The sequence below is a fragment of the Acipenser ruthenus genome, chromosome 22 (assembly GCF_902713425.1).
Source record: "Acipenser ruthenus chromosome 22, fAciRut3.2 maternal haplotype, whole genome shotgun sequence".
In the NCBI taxonomy this organism is placed as follows: domain Eukaryota; kingdom Metazoa; phylum Chordata; class Actinopteri; order Acipenseriformes; family Acipenseridae; genus Acipenser; species Acipenser ruthenus.
Window position 1 is genome coordinate 19,303,344 of NC_081210.1, and position 25,854 is coordinate 19,329,197.

The 25,854-nt window shown below is 38.7% G+C and overlaps 1 protein-coding gene across 4 annotated transcripts in view; it reads left to right on the forward strand.

Moving 5' to 3' along the window:
* LOC117431496 (macrophage colony-stimulating factor 1 receptor 1) overlaps positions 1-25,770 on the forward strand; it is a 41,119-nt gene extending 15,349 nt beyond the window's left edge. For 3 of the 4 annotated variants that reach the window (XM_058996076.1, XM_058996080.1, XM_058996077.1), the window contains 21 exons: positions 2,089-2,376; positions 8,090-8,344; positions 8,923-9,210; positions 9,484-9,620; positions 10,452-10,614; positions 11,108-11,288; positions 12,011-12,126; positions 12,303-12,417; positions 12,562-12,755; positions 14,042-14,154; positions 14,440-14,566; positions 15,341-15,445; positions 15,546-15,656; positions 15,827-15,986; positions 16,559-16,638; positions 17,146-17,240; positions 17,654-17,776; positions 18,147-18,258; positions 18,755-18,854; positions 19,793-19,898; positions 21,985-25,770. In XM_058996076.1, coding sequence (XP_058852059.1) covers positions 2,089-2,376; positions 8,090-8,344; positions 8,923-9,210; positions 9,484-9,620; positions 10,452-10,614; positions 11,108-11,288; positions 12,011-12,126; positions 12,303-12,417; positions 12,562-12,755; positions 14,042-14,154; positions 14,440-14,566; positions 15,341-15,445; positions 15,546-15,656; positions 15,827-15,986; positions 16,559-16,638; positions 17,146-17,240; positions 17,654-17,776; positions 18,147-18,258; positions 18,755-18,854; positions 19,793-19,898; positions 21,985-22,101 — 3,086 coding nt within the window. In that variant the 3' untranslated portion in view covers positions 22,102-25,770. The remainder of the gene's footprint in view (positions 1-2,088; positions 2,377-8,089; positions 8,345-8,922; positions 9,211-9,483; positions 9,621-10,451; positions 10,615-11,107; positions 11,289-12,010; positions 12,127-12,302; positions 12,418-12,561; positions 12,756-14,041; positions 14,155-14,439; positions 14,567-15,340; positions 15,446-15,545; positions 15,657-15,826; positions 15,987-16,558; positions 16,639-17,145; positions 17,241-17,653; positions 17,777-18,146; positions 18,259-18,754; positions 18,855-19,792; positions 19,899-21,984) is intronic. The other variant, XM_058996079.1, reaches the window with a different exon arrangement.
* The last annotated feature ends 84 nt before the right edge of the window (positions 25,771-25,854 follow it).

The following is a 25,854-nucleotide window of genomic DNA, read 5'->3' on the forward strand; positions in this document are numbered from 1 at the left end:
ACCTACACCGGCAGGAGCAGAGCAGCAGGAGCTGCCTCTACCTCCGCCACCTCCACCGCCAGGAGCAGAGCAGCAGGAGCTGCCTCTGCCTCCATCACCATCAGGGGGAGAGAAGCAGGAGCTGCCTCTCCTTTCACCAGAAAGACCAGGACGTGAAGCTGGCGGCCCTCAGCAGCCCTTGCATAGGCTGCTGAGGGAAGCATGGGGAAGAACCGCCCGGCCGCAGAGGCCGAGAAGAGGGCCAACACCCGCACCCCAGCTTGTCCTGATTCCCTGCCTCGCTTCGCCCAAGGATGCCGGGCTCGCTTCGCCCAAGGATGCCTGCGACGCTTCGCCCAAGGATGCTTGCCACGCTTCGCCCAAGGATGCTTGCCATGCTTCGCCCAAGGATGCCTGTCTGGCATCGCCTGGGGTTGCCAGCCGCTCCGCATCGCCTGGGGTTGCCAGCCGCCCCGCATCGCCTGGGGTTGCCAGCCGCTCCGCATCACCTGGGGTTGCCAGCCGCTCCGCATCGCCTGGGGTTGCCAGGTGCTCCGAATCGCAGCAGGAAGTACTGTGGCCGGAACCCCACTAAGGGGAGCTGCCGGCCACGAAGATCGTGGGGGAGGTCCGGAGACCTGCTCCCACTGCAGCAGTTTCGCTGCCGGAGATCGTGGGGGAGGTCCGGAGACCTGCTCCCACTGCAGCAGTTTCGCTGCCGGAGATCGTGGGGGAGGTCCGGAGACCTGCTCCCACTGCAGCAGTTTCGCTGCCGGAGATCGTGGGGGAGGTCCGGAGACCTGCTCCCACTGCAGCACTTGCGCTGCCGGAAGTACTGTGGTCGGAGCCCCACCAAGGGGAGCTACCGGCTACGAAGAAAGGGGGAGAGGTCAGGAGACCAGCATCCCCCGCAGCAATTTTGCTGCAGGCGTGGACCAGCAGGCTGTCAGCCGTGCCACTACCGGCAGGGGTGCTGACAGCATGGCCAGCCATGGGCCCACTGAAGCCTCCCTTCCCAGCCCGAGACATTGTCCTGGACTGATGGATTTTTAAGGGGGGAGGTGGCCGTTGAGGCCATGTGTGCTTTGCACAGGGGGGGGGTATATGTGGCAATGTGCCCCGCCCCTGTGTGCATATTATGTGTTGTATGGTGCGTGCGTGTGTAAATGTTGGTGTATAGTCATTGGTACACGGGATATAAACGGGTCTGTGTTTCACATGTATTTAAAAATGTAGATTTATATTTAGGCACGAGGAGGGCACAAATCACTTCACGTGCTGGTTAAATGTAATATGTGAGCACGGGGTTGCTCAGAATTAATTCACGTGCTGGGATTCAAGTGAATAATTAATTAGTAATTGAATCCCAGCACAACAGTATATATAGATGCACATTTCGTTCACTCGGGGTTGGGTGTTCGTGAGTGGAGAACGGGAGAGAGAGAAGGAGAAAATAAAACAAAGTAAAGTAATTAGAAGTGTTTTTACTCACCGTGTTTGTTCGTCTGTCTGTTTAAGTGTAGTACGTTTTGTTTGTCTTTTTATTTTGGCAAATAGTGCCGTGTCCCGTGTTTTGTGTTAAAACCTTTCATTTTCTGTGCTGTTTATTAAATGCTGAGCGAATGGTTTCGCTCAGCTCCACCAAACCACACCTCTCTGTCTGTTTATTTCCTGCTTCTGGTCTGACGCCACCCACTCCGGCCGTCTTTGTGACAAGGACACACAAACTTTACATCACCTGCTCCGGGAGCACCTATAGTGTTTCTACATGTACTGCTTACTTCATATCAACTCCAATACCTCTTTAAGTACTGAAGGGTTTGTGTGTAGGTGCCCCTGGAGATGTTCCTACGACCCTCACTCGGTAGCTGTCGCTTCTACGACCCTCGCTCGGTAGCTGTCGCTTTAGTCTACAGCAAATCCTTATTGATCACAAGATGGATGGCAGACCTAATCCCACAAAATGACTGTCTATGATATTAAAATCCCTTATAATCTGTCAGTAAAATGCTGTAGTATGACATGGAAAACAGGGGAAGAAACTTCCCTAAGTAGACAAATGCAAATGAAAATGCAATAACAATAAATAGTTCATTAACTTTTTTGCAGATCCCAAGATCTTCTTTGTAGCAGGGACGTACAGTAATTATATTATGAAGCCTGAAGGAGTGGATGTTCTCCTGCCTTGTCTATTGACTGATCCGGGAGTCACAGAGTTGTCCCTCAGGATGAAAAATGGCAGTTCAGTCCCAAGTGGAATGGTGTACACTGGGGATCGGCAGAGAGGAATAACCATCCAAAATGTTGAGCCCCGTTTCAGTGGTGATTATGTCTGCGTAGCTATGAAGAATGGAGTTGAGAAAGTCTCAAAGTCATTCTCCCTCAATGTCTATCAGAGTAAGTCTTCCTTTTACCTTTTTTTCGTGTAAAATTTAAAAAGCAATACCTGCAATGTCATTCGACTTCGTCTAAACTTGGATCTGAAATAAATAAATATAATGATAATGGTTATGATGCTACCCTTATTTTTATTTAACACAGGCCTTGGCCAGTTCTCAATGTGGATATACAGTAGCTATAGCTGGATATCAGTGAGACTACCTGATATACAGGTGCAGAGTATGCATTAGAAGGGAATTCATATGCTGACGACTTGTTATCTTGTTTCCAGTTACGTTTCCCACCGTACGTATTGGTTGTATCACTTTTATTTACAAAAAAATGAGCTCTTGGAATGTGGGACAACTGTATAATATGAAAAAAAATCTGTATTTTCCAAGTGCTGTTGCAGTGTGGTAACATAATACCTTCACAGTGGCTTCTGTATCTACTTTTGCAACCCACAATCTAACCTGCCTTCAATGATTCTTTATACAATAGCTATGTATTATGTAGAACAGGGTGTGCATGAAGGAGAATTCCTGACACTACCGAATGTGGTGCATTCAGACAATTTGTCCCACGCAGCCGTATCAGTATTGACAGCTTGTGATGGACAAAAAACAACAAAACAACACCAAAACATTGTCTTGAGAGAACAAGGGGGGATTGAATAGGAAAGACATACCTCTTATGATTCTCCAATGATACATTTGATGGAAAATCATTTAATATGCTTTTTTTTCATCCAAAATGCGACGTTAAAGTAAAAACAATAATTCCTTTGACTGAAAGAATTCGAAACAAAGAAGCAGTGAAGGAGTAAAGGTTACTTTAGTACTTTGTGGTACATTATCTTTTAATGCACATTATATGCATCATATACAAAATGATTCTCAATGCCATAGCTCAGTGTCAGTCTGGCAATCACCAAATAGTAATTCTATGGTATAAAGATAACTGTACAACAGTACACACTTGAAGGTCGCGTCATAGACAAACAACTGACCCAGAAGTGACCCAAGAAGGTATTATAGTGCACTGGGCTGGGTCACATTTGTTAAGATAACCCTTGGTGTCTTGAAGGTGAAAAGGCTACATAAGATAGTAAATACTGGAATTCATGTTTTTTTTGCACAGTATTGCATGTCTAACTTCTGCATTATAATATATGGATGTAAAAAAAAGTGCTGATTGACCCTTAAAATGTACTTCTATATTGATAGTAGCTCCATTTTAGGGGGAAGTCAATAGACTTCTACTGTGATTTATTCAGCTTTAGTCTCTCTCTGCTTTTTTTAGTTTACTGATCTTTGAAAGTTCTCATTACAGCGTTGAATCTTAATGTGCTGTTGTTTTCTGAAAAACCAGTGGTGTTACAGTCTGGTACATATAAGGGTGGAGTGGTGTATAAGAAGATCAAAGCACCTTATAAGTATCAGTGTGGCAGAGTGAAAGCCTTACAAATGTAAATAGTGTGTGTGTGCAGGAATGTAAGGTTGGCAGGGATGGGGTTAAATCTGTCCCTGCCAACAATCACAGGTGTGGCCATTCCCCAATTAGATAATTGAGAGATAATTGGGGAGTGGCCACATGTATAAAAAGAGCCAGAAAGCCTTTGTTGTGTGTTGTGTGTTGTGTGTTGTGTGTTGTGTGTTGTGTGTTGTGTGTTGTGTGTTGTGTGTTGTGTGTTGTGTGTTGTGTGTTGGTTTGTTGGTTTGTTGGTTTGTTGAAGGTAGTGAAGGCCAATGCCCATCCTCCTGATTCGTCTTTTGTTAACCCTTTTAATTTGACCCCCATGCCTGTTTATTTGGTTTCAGTTTGTGTTATAAATGTGTGCTTTAACCCTTGAACTGCAGCTTCTGTCTGAGTCTCTAATTCTTGCCTGTAACATCTTGGGCCACAGCGCTATCCTGTAACAAGGTGGTCCAGTGGTCCAGTGGTTAAAGAAAAGGGCTTGTAACCAGGAGGTCCTCAGTTCAAATCCCACCTCAGCCACTTACTCATTGTGTGACCCTGAGCAAGTCACTTAACCTCCTTGTGCTCCGTCTTTCAGGTGAGACGTAATTGTAAGTGACTCTGCAGCTGATGCATAGTTCACACACCCTAGTCTCTGTAAGTCGCCTTGGATAAAGGCGTATGCTAAATAAACAAATAATAATAAAATAATAACAACAAGATTTGGTCTCTCTATAGAGACTCTTAGCTTTATTCATAAGTTATTACGTACAGCTTTCCCTGTACTAAGGAATAATACTGGTTTCTCATGAGCACTCTTCAAGCCAAGGGACCATGAAGCGTCAGTAGTCTAAACCACAAAAGCTCTATCTCCTAAAGAAGTCTGCACTGTCCAAAATACTGTCGGTGCACATCAGAGGTACAAGCTTCTGTACCCCGGAATTAGCAGAATGTCTCCCTTCTACTGTCCCTGGATGACATAAGTTGCTGAATTTTGCACTTGTGGTTGTTGTACAGGGGACTGTATAAGTCACCACTTAAGAAAAATGTCAGGGATTTACAATGGAGAGTGCTACACACTATCTTAGCCAAACTCCTTTATGGCGATTATTAAGCCAGGAGTTGAAGACAAGTGCCCCTACTGTTTGCAGAGAGAGAATGTGTTTCATTGTTTTATGTACTGCCCCAGACTGCAGCCACTGTTTGGGCTTTTGGTAGATATGTTTAGGGGTCTTGAGGTACTTTTTTGTGAAACACTGTTTATTTTTGGGGTGAGGTCCTTCAAAAGGGCAAAGAATAAGTGCCTGGCACATTTTTTAGTGAGGCGAGACAAACTAGCAATCATTAAAAGCAGGAAAAATAAAGTAACTGATGTTCTGACAGGGGATGTGATTGCTGTATTTAAAGTGATCGTGGCATCCAGACTCAAGATGGAGCTTGAATATAAACTTACCCAGGAGGTGTGGGGGATAGAAATGTGAAATGTAATGTGATAATAAAGGTTATTTTAAAACTAGATAGATAGATAGATAGAAACACATTTGTTTTTCATATAGTTTAAAAGCTGTCATGAGATCTGGCAACATCAGTGTTATTTCATAATGGCTTTAAAAGAAACGGGTTAACAGTCCAACAATTAGTGTATTATCTCTGGTCCCTGCAGTCAAAGTCAGATGACATCCAACTCACATTTTAAATTGACTTTTTTAACCAGAACAAACGGGATATCGGCAAGGACAACCATCAGGGTTGTTCTCAGTAAAGGTTGCTGAATTTGAATAAAAAGAACCCTGTTAACCCATTAGATCCTAGAAAGTCCATCAATGCCAGTGCCTCTCAGTCCCTGTAAACACTGCTGTTTTTACAGTAACTTGTATGGCAACCTGATGTCTGATTAGCAATATTCTACAGTACCTGTAAGTGTAGGAAGGGATGTTCTATTCTAGAATGATGTGGTACAACATTATCATGAAACACATGACATTAATATAGCCGGATCGGATAATCGGATACTGTAATAATCATCAGCAGTGTTTTAAGGCAAAGGGAGGATGGCATCAGCAGGCTGTTTAAACGTCTTTGTTTTGCGAGTCCCTTGAGGAAATGTAAAATGTGAAAATTCAATACACAGGAACATTAATCTGCCCACGTTTTCTGGGTTTTATGCATTCGGCAACCAATCTTTTACAACTCATACAAAACTTTTTAAACGTCAGTTTTGCACAAAATGTGGAATTCCTGAATTGTAACTGGTAATTACAATCACTAGGATAGTGTCACAATTCAGTTAGGCAATTAAAAAAAAAGCGCATGACCTCATTTGTGCAATATATATTTCATAATACATTTACAATGCCTATTTGTCGATGAAAGTAAAAAGTTCAAATATTGCTATACAATATATTATGCTTAAATGCATGTGTGTATTTCTATTTTCTATAGTGGTATGTCTGAGTGGTGTACTGTACTATCCTTTTATTTACTGAGGTTTAGTTACATCTAATTAGTAATTAGAAGAGATTGATGATTAGGGGTTCTGATTTTAGAGTAAAGCTGGGATTCTAACCTTCCGAATGGAATTTCTAAAACTAAGGTTGAACCTGAAATGCTGTTATTAACCTGACAGATCCTTTCATTAATGTTGTGCATGTATTATAAATCAAGGACACTTTCTTAAAACATTAGAATTATTTGTTTATTTGTGTAAAAACAATAAAGGTAGTTCCTTGTTAATAAGCGTATCAAATGGCAGTACATTAAGAAGTAAAGCAGCTGTTTTTGTTTTGTTTTTAAGACCTGATTTTACTTGATCTCTGTGCATATGCAGAGACCCAATTTAACACTTCTATTTTTTCATTCCACCCAATTTTGTAACCTGAAAACATGAAACACAACTTGGAAGTCAAAACAACTGGGACTCTGAGCTATATGGGGGATTGGTTCCTAATTTGTTAATCTTGTTGGGATTAGTATTGTCCAAAGTCAGCAGGGTTGGACTGCATAGTAAATCAGGACATATTTATGAGATGACTTGAGGGCTCAAAGAGTGCATTTCTTCAGAAGATTCTGATTGAAGGGTAATTGACAAAGTAAAGCTATTGACCTCTAGTCTACTACTGGATTGCATTAGTCTTCACTTCTTAGTCACACACATTGCAAAATAAAGATGAAATCTTCTTAACCCTCTTAAAGACATGCTATAGTCTGTTCATTAAAGCTACAATGTGGTGTTCAGATTTACTACATGAATGAAGACTGATGTGCACCACTATTATGTCAGTAATCAGCATTGGGAAGAGGGATTTGTTCCTGTACTGTTAGTAACATTTTGTTGTAAATTGGACTGATAACTTTTAATGGCCCTTAGATAGAACATTCGGGTAGTGGTTCAGCCCATCTGTGATGGACATCAAATGATATATTTCACTTGGAAATGCAGTCCATTATCACCCCACTATTGGAAATCATCTCTCTCAAACTGCACATCTTTTAAACAATGGGATACCCACACCCTAACGTACAGGATATGCAGTTGGGATGCTTACCTTCAGATTGGCATATTTTATTAAAAGTATAATAAAAAATATGTATTATTATCAGAAGGTAAAACACTGGGAGTAAATGTGCCGTCGAGTAGATGGAAAAGAACAGCATGGCTTGATAACTCTAACCAAGTAAAAAGAGAGCCTTGACAAGTGCTTGAATCTTTCATGATGAAGGGTAAAAGCAGAAGCGAGAGGTAAACAGGAATTGAAATCTGAATTGAGCTGCGCCTTTGCAATGTGTTTCCTAATGTTTCTGCGGCCGCTGCTGTGTTCAGGGAGCTCTCCTGCTCCTTTAGAGAAAAACTGCTGTACCTCAGTACTTAACCATCCTCCCTTCTCCTACACTTTAACTATAAAGTAGGGAGAATACAGAATACAGGTACATTTAAAACAGTGTAGTTACATTGTACTTACATTTAATCACACAGTTATATCAGGACAAGAAAGTTGTTAAATACTTTTGTTAATGTATGTTCCATCCACAATCACAGAAATGTATGCCACATATCTGTAGTAAAGGCAAACTACAGTATAACTGCTGGACTCTCTAGGTTATAAACCCATATTTTGAAATATATCCAGAAAAGTCGTAGTCTTCCCCCAACCCTGTATATCTTATTTAAGATTGCATTGCATGTCATAAAGATGTTTTCCAACGCTTTCATAATCTATAGTATCATAACACATTGCAAACCAGTAAATACATAACGTATTTTGTTTCTTTATAGGTTTGAACCTGCCAGTTATTAACCCAAATGTCTCAGAATTAGTCCTGAATGTGGGGCAGCAGCTGAGCCTTTACTGTGAGGGGAATGAGGATGTGACCTGGATCACAAGGCTGGCAAAACACCAGAAACTGGAGAGGAAGTATGGAAAATACAGCAACTTCACAACCAGAGCTACAGCAGAATTTACAGGCATCTACAAATGTGCATATCAGAACCACACTGATCTGTTTACCTCTGTGCATGTTTATGTGAAAGGTACCATAACTAATGTGAAATAAATCTTAATGGTTCCTTAATAAAGACTTACTTTCAATACCTTGTCCTGAATAAGTAGCGAAACCAAAGGCATAACCTGAGGTTAGCAGATTGCCATTAGCAGATTGTCGATTCGTCCTGTGACAAATACCCTGGAAACTTCTACGTCTCCTGGAGCATCTATAGGACACACAAACTTTACATCACCTGCTCCGGGAGCACCTATAGTGTTTCTACATGTACTGCTTACTTCATATCAACTCCAATACCTCTTTAAGTACTGAAGGGTTTGTGTGTAGGTGCCCCTGGAGATGTTCCTACGACCCTCACTCGGTAGCTGTCGCTTCTACGACCCTCGCTCGGTAGCTGTCGCTTTAGTCTACAGCAAATCCTTATTGATCACAAGATGGATGGCAGACCTAATCCCACAAAATGACTGTCTATGATATTAAAATCCCTTATAATCTGTCAGTAAAATGCTGTAGTATGACATGGAAAACAGGGGAAGAAACTTCCCTAAGTAGACAAATGCAAATGAAAATGCAATAACAATAAATAGTTCATTAACTTTTTTGCAGATCCCAAGATCTTCTTTGTAGCAGGGACGTACAGTAATTATATTATGAAGCCTGAAGGAGTGGATGTTCTCCTGCCTTGTCTATTGACTGATCCGGGAGTCACGGAGTTGTCCCTCAGGATGAAAAATGGCAGTTCAGTCCCAAGTGGAATGGTGTACACTGGGGATCGGCAGAGAGGAATAACCATCCAAAATGTTGAGCCCCGTTTCAGTGGTGATTATGTCTGCGTAGCTATGAAGAATGGAGTTGAGAAAGTCTCAAAGTCATTCTCCCTCAATGTCTATCAGAGTAAGTCTTCCTTTTACCTTTTTTCGTGTAAAATTTAAAAAGCAATACCTGCAATGTCATTCGACTTCGTCTAAACTTGGATCTGAAATAAATAGATACAATGATAATGGTTATGATGCTACCCTTATTTTTATTTAACACAGGCCTTGGCCAGTTCTCAGTGTGGATATACAGTAGCTATAGCTGGATATCAGTGAGACTACCTGATATACAGGTGCAGAGTATGCATTAGAAGGGAATTCATATGCTGACGACTTGTTATCTTGTTTCCAGAGTTACGTTTCCCACCGTACGTATTGGTTGAACGTCAGGAGCACGTGCGCATTGTCGGAGAGAAGTTTGGAATCAGCTGTTCCACAAGTAACCCAAACTTTAATTACAATGTAACCTGGAAACATTCAGCAGGCAAGGTGTGTGACTATTGTAAATACTGCATATACTGTACTGTAGGATTCATGGCAGTGCTCAGTGTTACTGTATTTCAGATCCACCTGATAACTAACACGTGGCAAATCCTTGATCTAGTAGTATATATTATTGAATTTATGTTGAATATGCATTTCACTTTGTTTTGTATTCACTGGTACTGACATTTCATTCACCTGTATTTTGTAGCATAAATAGTAGACATTTTACTAGACAAATTGTGTTTTTTGTGTGCGTTTTTTTTATTTTTTATTGTAGCGTCAAAAATATTTGGGAGGTTTCAAAGAGGCACTCATGTCTTTAAAAAACTTACAAGCAATCCAATTTAAATGTTAAAATAGTCTTTGGGTCACTCCATTATTGAAACGCTCACACTGTGAGGCAACATCATTGAACACCTGTATTTGTTTTCCTGCTGCACTCACGTGACGTAGTCAGACCTTAAAAACTACTTCCTTCTCTCAACTGTCTTCCCTCTTGCTTAAATAATGGTAGCATTGTAAAATGCAACATGCCATGACCAACTGATATTGGATTCCTCGTGGCCCAGCCTCTTGTGAAAGTTACAAGGTCATGACTAACATTCTGTATAGAAATACATTCAAATGGCCTAACTAGGTCCTGCATCGTTTAATACCACTAAACATTTACCCAATTACATATAACCCCATCAGGATGCACGCAAATTTGTAAAACAAATCTTCTAATATTCTACAATATATGAATTAATTGTCATTTAGCACCCCTGATGTTATTAAAGCCCATACAAGCATTAAACAAAGATGAGGTTTACTATACGAGCATCTATTTTGCAGAATTTTGAAGTGTCAGAAGAAGTAAAATACGATGGAAGCCAGCTGTCTATAATGAGCATCTTTGAAATCTCTGCTGTGAAGACGTCGGACACAGGGAATATAACTTGCATAGGCATGAATGAGGCAGGCGTCAACAGCTCCACCACATATTTGCAAGTTGTAGGTAAGACTAAAGACAATAGTGCTCTCTTGTTTCTGCAGTGTAACTCCATTCTCTATTTACCCATGATGCTCAAGAAGGTATCACTTCACATACACCGTCTCTCTAACTGCACTGTAATTACACTGGAATAACACAGTAATTATGCAGCTGGTTGTGTGGGTATAATGCGGCAACATGCTTAATTACAAAATGAGAAATGTAGACAGTTGCTAGCGTGTTTTTAAATGGCACTGTATATGCTTTTACAATGCAGTTACTATGCAACCACACAATGCAATTAAAGTGCAGTTAAGGGACAGAAAAGTTGTACCAAAAAAACTTCAAAGGCAAACATTTCAATATTAAGTGTCTATCATTGTGTTCCTGTGCAGATGTTTCAGCAGTAAGTGTCTATCAATGTGTTCCTGTGCAGATGTTTCAGCAGTAAGTGTCTATCAGTGTGTTCGTGTGCAGATATTTCAGCAGTAAGTGTCTATCAATGTGTTCCTTGCAGAGGAAGGCTACGTGAGGCTCTCAGCCCAGCAGGACACCATGCTGGAGGTTCCCGAGGGAGAAGATCTGGAGCTCAAGGTGCTGATTGAAGCCTATCCTGCAATATTGGAATCAAGATGGGATACACCAAGGTCGCAGAATGTTTCAGGACATAAAGAAGAGTTTCACAGATTTAATAACAGGTATTTTATTTTAAATTTAGATTTTGTTTAAAGGAATGCTTGCAAATTGAGTTTAGATTGGTTGTCATATTTCAGGATTGTGTTGTGTCCTTCTGTGGTAAACCATGAGCAAATTACTGGAGTTTAAATAAGCTGGTTAAAAAATGTGGGTCAAAAGGGACTGCTTTTGTTTAACAGCAAGACGTCAAGAGTTGGTCATAAATTAAGTCCATTAAAACGCAGTACATATGTAATGCCAAAAAAATAATATGTTTGAATTTGAAAGGGCGAATAAATGGTATGGTCCCTTCTGGTTTTGACCACCTCCTTTATATCATTAAACAAACGTTCTTTGCTTTTTGTTCCAGAGTCTTTTTGTGATAATAAAGCCCATCCAACAAAGGTCAACTTTCTGGCAGCTTTTTCTGGTAACTGCTGAAGCAAATAGTTGACATCAGTAGTGTTTCATCAACCCAATCAACTGGAACCTACTACATCTTTATTATCTAAAACACTGCAGTTGTGTGAAATGGGGGAATGTATAGCCACTTCTTAAACTGCTGGTGTCTTGCACTAGTCAGCTACTCTAAACTAACTGGAGGCAGTAGAACTTGGCCCCTGATCAGGCAAAACAAGTGCCTGGCATCAGCCCCTAAAAGATGACATGTTCCTCTTTTGGTTATTTCTTGGTCATTGCAGAGTAAGGAAGGGGTTGTAATCCCAGTGTTGTGTGTTTCATGCAGGTATGAGTCTGTTCTGAAGCTGAACAGGATGAAAACAACAGAGAGAGGCCAGTACATGTTCTACGCAAGAAATGCAAACTCAGACTCGTCAGTTACCTTTCACATTCAAATACACCGTGAGTTTAGAGCCCCTTTTCATATTTTAATTACATTGTAAATCATGAAACAAGCTTAAGACAATTGACAAAATGCAAAATCACATTCTAACAATCCAACTGGCAGACTTGATGTTTGTGTGCTAACTATGTGGATGGTTATTGATTTGGCGTTTGTGTTCCTATCCCTCTGGCAGAGAAGCCTGTTGCTTCTGTAGGCTTTCAGAATACCACAAACCAGCTGCTCTGCAAAGCTTCTGGTTACCCAGCCCCCACCATTCAGTGGTACCAATGTCCTGGAATCCAAGACCGGTATGGAAATGTATTTTATTGATCCTCACAATAGATTATCTAAATGCAGCTGCACTTTTATAGCATACACATTTAGGACTGGAAATTTAAAACATTACTATGCCAGACATACTGATTTTTTTTTTTTAATTCTTGGCCCTGTAGCTGCACAGAGAACGACTCAGGAAAGATTGAGCAGCTAAGAGGAAATACTATCATCTTGCAGACAACCCCCTATGGACATATTGAGGTTGAGAGCTCTGTTACCGTGGGGACATTCAATGAGAGGATGACTGTGGAATGTCTGGCATCAAACTTTGCAGGAGAAGATCATGCAGCAATTCTGACAGAAGTCATAGGTGAGTCATAGGTGACGATATCTTAATTTCCGATTGTCCCTCACCAATGTAACATATATTCAAATGATCTTAACAGTATTCCTAAATAATAGCACACACACACATATGCTGTATATATATATTTTAGCCATTACTGCAGTTTTATAACTGAAGATCATGTCTTCACAATCTGTATCTGTACACATTAAAATGTGTGAGTTAGATAAATCTCATAAGACCTGTACATTTTCCAATGGGTTAATTAACTTAGTAAAAGATGACCAGCAAAGGAAAATTAAGAATTGTTTTAGATTTATCCTACAGAACACAACATTAAAGAATGATAACTGATGCTTTAAAACAAATTAGCAACATCTCTGGTCCAATTGTTTTCAGAGTTTGTAGTCTAAATAAACTTCATTTCAGCAGCACTGTATTATAACTGCAGTGGTAGAGCTTTGTAAATGCTTCTAAAGGTTTACAGCATGAACATGATAGCATGTATTAATGCAGCACTGCTTAGCAGGTCAATAACAGTGCATTGAAAACATCATGTTTTTATGTCCAGTAATTTTAGAAACGTGTGGTTATATAAAAATAAAAAATCATGTACCTTCCTTTTTTATTGCTCAATTTTAAATGTGTCCATTAGTAACAATTGTTTATGAGAAATGTGAAGTATTTATTGCATCCTATTAAAATACTAGCGTAAGAGTTAAATATAGAGTACCAAAATAAGCAAGTCTTGGGAACCACAGACAGAAAACGTTCCCATCAGTTGGCATAACTTGAATTCTAAAACAAGTATTTAAGGATATAATCCTTCAGCCCAAAGGGAGTGCACAGTATCGGCCACACATACTGTACAGTAAGGCACAGTATTCATAACTTTTAGCTCACATTTTATTGAAAGACTGTGGAATGTCAAATTGTGATTAGTATGAAATAAAAAAAAAAAAAAAATCACCAATCACAATTCTTAAATGACTAAAGAACAACTTACAGTGAGTGTAGCGAACAATGAGGAATGAGGAAAAACATATGAATAATCACAATAGTGACTAGGGTCCAGTATAGCCAAACGATCCACGCATTATCCATCACATTTCCTTGCTGTGGATATACTGCATTGTGAATACGTTTTACACATTAGGAATGAAATGATTAAAGCTGTTCAGTGCAGGTTCTTTGGATTTGGAGTAAAGCTGAAAGCAAGCTCCAAGCCAGTTACAGGGAGTTGTACAATGTTTTTTTTTTTGGTTTTGTTGGCGTGCTGTTTTAACTGTACATAACCGTCTGTTTTACAGAAAGGTCCTACTTGGTCAATGATGAGCTGTTCAAGCCAACTCTCACAGCTTCCATAGCCGTGGCAACGCTCTTCCTGATTCTTCTCATGATCCTTTTGTACAAGTACAAACAGGTCAGAGCCTTATGTTATAGCTAACAAATCAACATAAAGAATACTTGTCGTGCACTGCCATTTGCTATACATTTATGAAATATGTTGTTTTGAAAGGTGCACGGTGTTGTACTTGGAATGTCCTCGTCTCATACACCATAAACAGTTTAAAAAATTTCCAAAAATGTAATTAAAAAATAATGACAAAAAAATAAAATAAAGCTATTTGTTGTTCATTTTAATGTTGCTCAAACCTGTCACAGCAAAGTTCCCTTAATGGATGTACTGTAATGTCTCGGATTTCAGAAACCCAGGTATGAAATCCGTTGGAAGATCGTTGAAGCAAATGATGGGAACAACTACACATTCATTGACCCAACCCAGCTTCCCTACAATGTCAAATGGGAGTTCCCCAGGGACAAGCTATGCCTAGGTAGGGCTTTCAAAACACTTTACATGAAGCGTCTCTAGTTACTGTGTACTTACATAGTAAATACATGTGTACTTACACATAATTACAACGCTATTATGCATTGTTACAATGCACTTAACGTGCTTTTTGCACAATATTTGTAAGTACATAATTGTATCAGAAAAGAGTTAGGGTTAGGTTTAGAGTTAAGGTTAGGGTTATATCATGCAAAAAATGTACACATCAAGTACATTGTAACTATGAATAATAGCATTGTAATTATGTGTACGTAGACATGTATTTACTAAATAACTACTGTGTAAATGCACAGTAATTAGAGACAGTTTATGTAAAGTATTCCCGAGGTTCTTAATGAAAACAGAAAGGCAGTGTAGTCATGATGTTGAGCAATGCATGTGAGAACGATTGTATAAACAGCTCTTTTTTTCCAGTGGAACATTTGCATCTGTCTAGTCTACCAAATTAGCAACAACTAAGGTGTCTAGTAATTACAGGCTTCAGTTGTTTATCATGTTAGCAATTATTTTTTTATTTTATTTTTTTCCATGGGAACTTTTTCACATATTCAGTAAAATATATAATATGTAGAATTTACAATTCTTGTCATAGGAAAACAAAATGGACAAATAAACTAGCAATCATTTCTTGGGAGTTACTCATTAAGATCCATTTGTGTAATGTTTCACATACATGTGTCCATTGTGAGCAGCCATGCCATTGTAGATGTTTAAATGAATGGAACTGAAAGATGTGGCCGTGCTTCATTTGTTTCAGGAAAGATCCTGGGTGCCGGTGCATTTGGAAAGGTTGTTGAAGCAACAGCCTATGGTCTTGGGAAGGAAGACACTGTACTTCGAGTAGCAGTGAAGATGCTTAAACGTAAGTGCATTTGCAAACTGTAGCTTGAAAGATAAAACTGGACAAGAGCCAGGTACCAGTGTAAGCACTATTAGACCTGTTAATTACTATATATTTATAGCAAGTGCCCATTGTGATGAGAGGGAAGCCCTGATGTCAGAACTGAAGATCCTGAGTCACCTGGGACATCATAAGAACATAGTAAATCTGTTGGGAGCCTGTACACATGGAGGTAGGGGTGTGTGTGTGTGTGTGTGTGTGCGTGCACTTGTTACCCATTGGAGATTAGTTAGCTGGTCTGTTATAAGTTAAATAATCAAAACAGACTTCAGTATTTAAATAACTCTTAAGTCTTTAAGTATTTTTTCCCCCTACAAATAAACATGTTTTCCAATTGTTTAGGCCCAGTCCTTGTTATCACTGAATACTGTAGCTATGGAGACCTACTGAATCTCCTCAGGAAAAAGACAGAGAGTTTTCTAGCCAATGCAGTGAGTGAGCCCATCCTGGAAGAGACCAGTGACTACAAAAACTTGAGCATCGACAAGAAGTACATAAGAAGGTACTTTTAGTAAAAGATAAGGGTGTCTATACAATCTGTCTAGATCAGTGGTTCCCAAACCGGTCCTGAGGACTCATTGTGTCTGCTGGTTTACATTCCAGTTGAGCTCTCGATTACTTAACTAGACCCTTCATTGAACTGATAATTTGCTTAATTAGACCTTTTTAATTTTTTTCAGCTGTTAACAGTTGCACATTTCAAGTTAGCTTATAACATTGTATAAGTAACTTGAACTCTGCAGCTGTTTAAGAGCTGAAAACCAATACATCCACCGCTGTACAGATCGATTGCATAGACTCCATGGTTTTAAAAGTGAGAATTTATTTTTTAATTTTTTTACTTCTAATGCTTTTTTTATTACACTTTTTTTATTGAGTGCCGTCAATTTGCAACGCTTTTTACCACTTCAGTATACATTGAAGATGAAAATTGTATATTTTTCTACTCTTGGGTATCACTGCTTCTTGTTTATTGAGAGGACAATTGCATAAAAACAAATAAGCACCATGTCAAACCTTTAAAGGGTAGCCATTTCAAATGGCCACTGATTCCACATTTTTATATTATTACAGCGACAGTGGTATTTCAAGCTCCTCTTCGGATGGTTACTTGCAAATGAAGTCAAGTTTTAATGGTTCCAGATCTGCTCAAGGTAAATAACAGAACCACGTTAAAATATGTACGCCAGCATTTGAACAGTGAGAGTTCAGTAACAATGGCTTCTACAATAGTTTAACACTGTGCAACCTATTCACTGTTAGTTTTCTTATTTTAATTATTTAAATGACAGCCTACTTAGTTCCCCCACAGTTTAGATAAATTAAAAAGATCCCTGTATTCCCTAGTAAAACTCTGTAATACTCTGGCTTTTAGTGTGACCAGTGTTTGGCACTTGGGTGATTTCAGGATCCATGTGTGATGGTATTATTTGTTTATTTATTTAGCAGACGCCTTTATCCAAGGCGACTTACAGAGACTAGGGTGTGTGAACTACGCATCAGCTGCAGAGTCACTTACAATTACGTCTCACCCGAAAGACGGAGCACAAGGAGGTTAAGTGACTTGCTCAGGGTCACACAATGAGTCAGTGGCAGAGGTGGGATTTGAACTGGGGACCTTCTGGTTACAAGCCCTTTTCTTTAACCACTTGACCACACAGGTATACAGGAGGATGACTGGTCCCTGGACATGGATGACCTGCTCAGGTTCTCCTATCAAGTTGCTCAAGGTCTGGACTTCCTTGCTGAGAAGAATGTAAGGATCAGCATTCATTTTGTTCTAGTCTGATTCAAACTGAAGCTGGTATTGTATGCCATGTTGTCAGTTTCAGCTTCAATTCCAGTCTGAAAAGGATTATTTCAGGGACTTTTCCTGGGAGATTACTATCTTCACTCCAGCTGGATCCCTGTGTTCGTTTTCAATGCTATTCTTAGAATAATAAGTACAGTTCAGGCATTAATGTATTATAGGTCTTTTAAAAAATATAATGTACACATCTGTTTGCAGCAGGAATGTAATTGAAATATTGACGTTTCCATCAAGTCTTGTTTACTGTTTTCATAAATGCTTAGGCCTCGACAGCCAGTGATGGGCAAGCTATGTTTATAAAATGGGACCCTTTTGCCAGGTTGCCGTAGTGATCTAAAATTTGTATGTTTTGTGTTCAGTGTATTCACAGGGATGTGGCCGCGAGAAACGTCTTGCTAACTGAAGGACGAGTTGCTAAGATCTGTGACTTCGGGCTGGCGAGAGACATCATGAACGACTCCAGCTATGTGGTGAAAGGAAACGTGAGTGAGAAAACACGTGTGCATTTACACAGTCAACCCTCTATAGTATGGTTATTTACAGCAGAACCTGTACATCTCGAAATTACCAATGCAATACTTCCTTCAAAGAGAGTAGCTATACCAAACTGTCATTTACAGTTTTGAAATGAGGCGCACTGTACATTGTGGAAATAATCTTTACCCTAGGTTACTTGGCAGTTTTACGATTGTGGAAATGTTGGGGAAAAGGTTTGACAGGTGAGCTGAGGGTAAGAGGTCTAGAAGGGCTGGCACTGTATAAAATGTATTTGGTTGACTGTAATGTAGTTGGGATGTTTACCAGGTACTGCTGTTTGTAATTAACTCTATTGCTGGTTCCATGGCTCTGCAGGCACGTCTCCCAGTGAAGTGGATGGCCCCAGAGAGTATCTTTGACTGCGTGTACACTTCTCAGAGCGACGTCTGGTCCTACGGCATTCTACTCTGGGAGATCTTCTCATTGGGTAATGGCATACTGTGTATTATGTTCTGAGACATTGGGTAAAGTAGTGCTTACTAGAAGGCTTACAAGTGATGCATGTATTATGCAATGTACATTTCTTTTTAGAACTGTGTTTATGAGTTTAAATATGAATGGCAAAAACAGTGGAGACACTCTTCTCCTCAGCTATGAAAGCTGTTCCACATATTTGATAGATTGTTTGGGGGGGAAACCCATAATGTTGAAATAGAGTGATTCAGCTGAAGCCAGGATTACACATAGGGCTAAATATGCATGACGGTTATATTACAGCTGTTGCATAGAAACCATATTTAAAAAGCAAGTGGGAATCAGGAACTGGGATTGGAAAGTAATATCATTATGATTATTATGTTAGGGACAATAGTCACGTGATGTATCATTCTGTAAATATTATTACCCCCTAACAACTAAAATGGCCTTCAGACATATTACTGACTTGCATGGATTTTGTATAAGAGAAACGTATTCTTTTCCAGGCAAGGGCCCATATCCCAGCATGCTTGTAGACAGCAAGTTTTACAAAAAGGTGAAAGATGGATATCAGATGTCCAGACCTGATTATGCGCCTCCTGAAATGTAAGTCTAATCGACAGAGTTAAACAAGTTGTTAAAAAAATAATTAATATTTCTAATCATGCATGAAGCATGAGAGATCCAGTATGTCCCTCTTTTATATTTTATAAAAAAGATACACAGGAATGTGGTCAACAGAAACAGACATGAAGCAATTATGTTTTACTGTAAAATAATACAGCTTTAAAGAAGTATTTTACATAGGAAGATCAGTATGCTGAGCTTCCCCATTTGTTTGAATACAGCCCTGAGAAGCCTACATTCAAACATACATTTTGATTAAGTGTTTTGACACAGGGATGGAAACGTCAGGCTTTGTGGTTGCATAGCTACATTATCCATTATCCAGAAGAAATGATCAAGTGAAGAACAACAAAAGACATCTCCCATAACTGTGCACCGTATTTCTGCAAATATAACACTCAGCCATTTACAGATACTTGAGAATTTCTGCATGTTTTAAGTTGCAAATAAAAATGCTGTCACTTGTACTTCACAGTTAACTAATAGTTCAAGTTTTTCTTTTTAAATGAATGAATCCATTACACTTTAAAATAATGTTTGGAAATGCATTTTCATTCCAAAGGAATAGCTGTTACTTCTATGGTGTTCCACTTAAATTACAAATCTGTGGTCATTACAAAATATCTACAAAACAGATTCTGTCACTCCAATGAAATCCTATAATATTACATTGAAATGTATCAAATGGACTAGTAACAAGTTCAGACTGCCAAATCACTAATACAAAGAATATATATATATATATATATATATATATATATATATATATATATATATATATATATATATATGCCATATATGTATAATATAAACTTTGCCTATATATTTAAAATATAGTGCATGCAAGGATTTGTGTAGTATGGGGTTAGCTAGCCATTTATGAAAACATGCTTGTACCCTGCATTCCATTGCTTTAGATACACCATCATGAAAATGTGCTGGAACTTGGAGCCAACCAAACGACCAACTTTCAACAAGATCGGGCAGCTCATTGAAAGACTGCTGGGAGATGAAACCAAGCAGGTATAGTAAGAGATACAACAAATAATAAAATGTGTTCTGAAAATTCACTATGATTAGTCAAGGTTTCATTTGACAGATATCTCAGTGGTCTACATAAATCATACTAGTATTAACCTTCCATTTTAGTGGGTTTTTCTGGTTAAACATACATATAAAAATGATATGCAGAAGTATATATATATATATATACAGACGTGCTCAAATTTGTTGGTACCCCTCCACAAAAAACGAAGAATGCACAATTTTCTCTGAAATAACTTGAAACTGACAAAAGTAATTGGCATCCACCATTGTTTATTCCATATTTAATAGAAATCAGACTTTGCTTTTGATTTTTTATTCAACATAATATTGTAAATAATAAAACAAATGAAAATGGCATGTACAAAAATGATGGGACCCCTAACCTAATATTTTGTTGCACAACCTTTAGAGGCAATCACTGTAATCAAACGTTTTCTGTAGCTCTCAATGAGACTTCTGCACCTGTTAACAGGTAGTTTGGCCCACACTTCCTGAGCAAACTGCTCCAGCTGTCTCAGGTTTGATGGGTGCCTTCTCCAGACTGCAAGTTTCAGCTCTTTCCATAGATGTTCGATAGGATTCAGATCAGGACTCATAGAAGGCCACTTCAGAATAGTCCAATGTTTTGTTCTTATCCATTCTTGGGTGCTTTTAGCTGTGTGTTTTGGCTCATTATCCTGTTGGAGGACCCATGACCTGAGACTGAGACAAAGCTTTCTGACACTGGGCAGTACGTTTCGCTCCAGAATGCCTTGATAGTCTTGAGATTTCATTGTGCCCTGCACAGATTCAAGGCACCCTGTGCCAGGCGCAGCAAAGCAGCCCCAAAACATAACCGAGCCGCTTCCATGTTTCACTGTAGGTATGGTGTTCTTTTCTTTGAAAGCTTCATTTTTTCGTCTGTGAACATAGAGCTGATGTGACTTGCCAAAAAGCTCCAGTTTTGACTCATCTGTCCAAAGAACATTCTCCCAGAAGGATTGTGGCTTGTCAATATGCATTTTAGCAAATTCTAGTCTGGCTTTTTTATGTTTTTCTGTCAAAAGTGGAGTCCTCCTGGGTCTTCTTCCATGGAGCCCACTTTCGCTCAAAAAGCGACGGATGGTGCGATCAGAAACTGATGTACCTTCACCTTGGAGTTCAGCTTGTATCTCTTTGGCAGTTATCCTTGGTTCTTTTTCTGCCATTCGCACTATCCTTCTGTTCAATCTGGGGTCGATTTTCCTCTTGCGGCCGCGCCCAGGGAGGTTGGCTACAGTTCCATGGACCTTAAACTTCTTAATAATATTTGCAACTGTTGTCACAGGAACATCAAGCTGCTTGGAGATGGTCTTGTAGCCTTTACCTTTACCATGCTTGTCTATTATTTTCTTTCTGATCTCCTCAGACAACTCTCTCCTTTGCTTTCTCTGGTCCATGTTCAGTGTGGTGCACACAATGATACCAAACAGCACAGTGACTACTTTTCTCCATTTAAATAGGCTGAATGACTGATTACAAGATTGGAGACATGTGTGATACTAATTAAAGAAACTAATTAGTTTGAAATATCACTATAATCCAATTATTTATTATCTTTTCTAAGGGGTACCAACAAATGTGTCCAGGCCATTTTAGAATATCTTTGTAGAATAAGCAATAATTCATCTCTTTTCACAGCTTCTTTGCTTTATTCTATGACATACCAAAGGCATGCAAGTATACATGATAAAATAGCTTTTAATTTCATCACTTTTCAGGAGGAATGAAGCATTATTTCAATGAGCTGTAAGGGTACCAACAAATTTGAGCACGTCTGTATATATCAAACTAACACCAGAATGTATATTTAAACAATGGTGTAACCAGGAAGCAGCTGCTTTCAAGAAACACTTCTTTCTTAAATATTGCTGTACTGTATTCACTCTCCTAGTCTAAAAAGGGGCACTAGAGATTCTAACTAAAACCGTTTTGTGGTGTTCTATTAATGCTAAAATCCTTTATATAAAGTTCAAACATTCACCCAGTTTTCTGCTTCTAGAACAGTAGTGTGTGATTGATATTTTCTTGCTGTTATTGACAGGACTATGAAAACATCCAGTGTGCCACCACTGAAGAAACTGAACCCTGCAATGACCCAAAGTCATGTGACCAAGGAGAGGAGGACCAGCTGAAGACAAATAACTATCAGTTCTGCTAAACTAGCCACCGCCATCTTCATGGACCTACTGTACAGTGGGTCACTTTTCAAGAGGCAAAGGGGTGTTTTGGAGGTGGTACGAGTGAAGCTCTGACTTGATATTACTCCAGTATAGCCTTCTGTTTTTAAAGGCACCTTTCTATGTTATAAATTATTAATAGAAAAAAAAAACTACCCTTTCGAAGAATGAAACTTTTTTACATAGCCATTAACTGTTCTCATGGGGCACTGTGTTTATTTTTATCACACACGTTTGTTATTCAGGTGGACGATTCTGAAACTAACAGAAACAGAGTGTGAGATCCTCTTTTTTTCAAGCACTATCACGTAAGCCAGCGTGCTTTAACTCACCTCAGAGCAGCACAGGGTCCCTCTCTGCAAAATCAAAACACCAAGTCAGCAATTTTCAGAGGAAACGAAAATTCGGATTGTTGCATTTTTCATTGTTTACTATGGTCTGGCAAACCACTTTCTCAGGTTACTTTAAGATCAGAAGCCAAATGATCCACAAAGTGGTTTTTGGCTTATATAGGCCTCTAAGAAATTTGATAGACCTAAAAGTCAGAGAGCTAAAGCAACTTCCTTACATGCAACAAGAATCTCAATACATTTTAGAATACAGGTGTGTTTACACTTGGGTGGGGGAAAGACGGCCACTAATCACAACTGGAATACGTTAAGCTTTTTGGTGAAACAGTACAAAAAAATGTGTCTTGCATGTTAACATCTGATGACGGAAATGCGTATTGACATAACCATCGCTTCCCTTTCTTTAACGGGAAGTTGGCAGGAGAATATTGAACATGATGCAACTTTAGCTGTTGTCACCCCTTCTGTTACTGCGCTAATTCAAACAGAAGTCAGCGGTATTGATTCTGTTATTCAAGTCCATGTGTAGTTACAATGTAGTAACATAGTGAATGTAATTATAATTACAAAATATGTTAGCAACTTTCAATAATTGCAAAATATGCTAGCAGCTCTCAATAATTTTCATTTTGTAATAAGTATGTTGCTGCATTGTAACCGCACAACCATATATGTAAAGACTGTTATTGCAGTGTAGTTAAAGTGTTACTGAGTCACTTTCCTGTAGTGTGAACACACCCAATGTGACCTGTTTGTATCTTGAGGTGAAGGCCCTTGGTTTACTTTCGAAGCCCTCATTTCAGTCCGCTGAAATATCAAACTCACTGGGCATGCCTGTTTCAACCCAAAATTGTTTAAAACTGACACATATCTTTTTTTTTATTTTATTTTTTTTAAATGACAGATCATGGAATTGCTGACTTGGAATTTGTTTTAAAATACTATATAAATATTTAATATAATGGTCAAACTGTTTTAACCGTAAAATAAGTGGGTAACAGCTCATTGCCTCATAGTTTGGATTTGTCTTTCCAGCTGACAAAAAAATGGACCAATCTAACAAGAATAAATTCCTGTTAAAGAGATATTCTCTCTTTTTAATTGATCATAAGAAAACCTGTATAACATCTGATAAAATGCTGCATTTAATGTAAGTGGTTCTTAAACACCTACTTAAGCCTTTTTGATTGCTTGTTTCCAAATTAATGATCTTGCCAAATTAAAATTTGTTCAGATGAATATTAAATATTTTAAGGACTATTTTGATTAATTAAATCTCTTGAGCTGTTCAGAGACTATTTATTTAAATTCATAGCACTGGCTTAAACTGTTTCTCAGCCCCACATACAGATATATTAGACAGATAAAAGGTTACACTGCCACATGATTTGAATGAAATGAGGAATGCTGTTAGTCCCAGTACATGGAATTCTCCAGACAAGCTCAAGGCCAAATAAATGCAATGCTTTATTAAAAAAAACTTGGAGTAGTCAGTTTAAACCAAGCCTAAATATCAGAAATGGGGTTTGCATTATCATGGAGAGACGCGAGGTTGCAATCCTTTTAATTACTGCTTAGTTCATACGAAATCAGTAGTTGTTCATGTGTAATTACATTGTTACTAATGAAACTTAAACTTAAGCATTCCCAATTTCTGTTGGGTGTTTGTGAGCTCAAGTCATTTCCATGTGTATCTACTGTATATAAAAACAGTTCAGTTTTCAAATACATGTACAAGACATGGACCAAACAAACTTTCAGATAATCTGGTTTCAATTATTATTATTATTTATTTCTTAGCAGACGCCCTTATCCAGGGCGACTTACAATTGTTACAAGATATCACATTATACATTATTTCACATTATACAGATATCATATTATTTTTACATACAATCACCCATTTATACAGTTGGGTTTTAACTGGAGCAATCTAGGTAAAGTACCTTGCCCAAGGGTACAGCAGCAGTGTTCCCCACTGGGGATTGAACCCACGACCCTCCAGTCAAGAGTCCAGAGCCCTCACCACTACTCCACATTGCTGCCAATGGTAGGTTCAGGTGAAAGATGACTTTAAATGTTCTGAGAGATCCATGCAGCTACATGGGAAGCCATCTTGAGGCAGGGAATGCAATTTAAAAGTTTAAAAAAGCGGTCAAAATGTAAAAAAAAAAAACCAAAAAAACAATACACACACCTTACGTAAACATGTGTAGCAACACATGGTAACATGTAACACAATACAATAAAAAGGTAATTATGTACCCATTAATACTTTTGATTATTTTAAAATGACACAGTGCCCTATTCAGTGATGTTTCCTGTTTTATTCTAATATAAGTGAGCACGGGGTACTTCATTTTTGTGACAATAATATATATATTTTTTATTTTCTGTGGTATATTATCTGTGTAGCATACAGCACATCTACTGCCAGTATTATTGATGATTTGAGCATTGAGATATGATATTGATGAGTATTGATCTTAAGAAACTTGTGGAGTCATTATGACTGGTACCCCAGGCCGGGGCCTGTTTTTAAACAGGCTGGGATTCATTTGTTTTAAACAGGCCCCAGCCTGGGATATACACTGCCATTTTGGTCTCTCTGTGTTTGTTTATTTCAGCAAAGATTATTTGTGAGAAAGAGGCCCCAGATTTCTGAAGACTCAAGGAATGGGAAGATTTTTTTAAACAGCTAACAAAATTAAGTATGTTAAAATGTAACACAACGTTCTTCTGTGTTGTTGTTATTGTGTTTTTTAAATAAATCATTTTGAGACTTTTCTGAATTGTACGACTGTCATCAATAAAGAGCAAACGTACTGTCTACATGTGAACGATAGACAACATTTAACACATGCATAAGGTGTCACTTTTTGTGCTCCCTGTGTGAAAATGTCAAACGATGTGTCAAATTTGCAGTAATAATAATTCAGGGTCAAGGCTGGGGTTGTAAGTTTTCAAATTGGGTGGGCAGTACAGTACCAAAACCTGGAGTGGCTTTGAAACCTGTGTGGAAGCTTTTTTTTTTTTTTAACCAAATCCCAATTTCCAAAATTTCAGATGCTTTCTGAAGCTCAGATTCTGTACAAGCCTATACTTCAGCCTATACAGTAAGCTCCCTAATTAATCTAACACAATTTGTAGTATGTTTCAAAACCTTTTGAATGTACTGCTCTTTAACTGTATTTAGTACTTGCCTAAAATATATTTTAATATTGTAAAATGCTAACTTATTGGTGATGTACCATTCTTTTATTTTTGTCACTGGTACTAAAATAAACTAACCACATTTAATAGCTTGTTTCTTTCTTTTTTTGAATCTTGGCATGTTGTGTTATTATCTTGGTGCATTCTGCATGAATCGTATCCAGTGTGTAA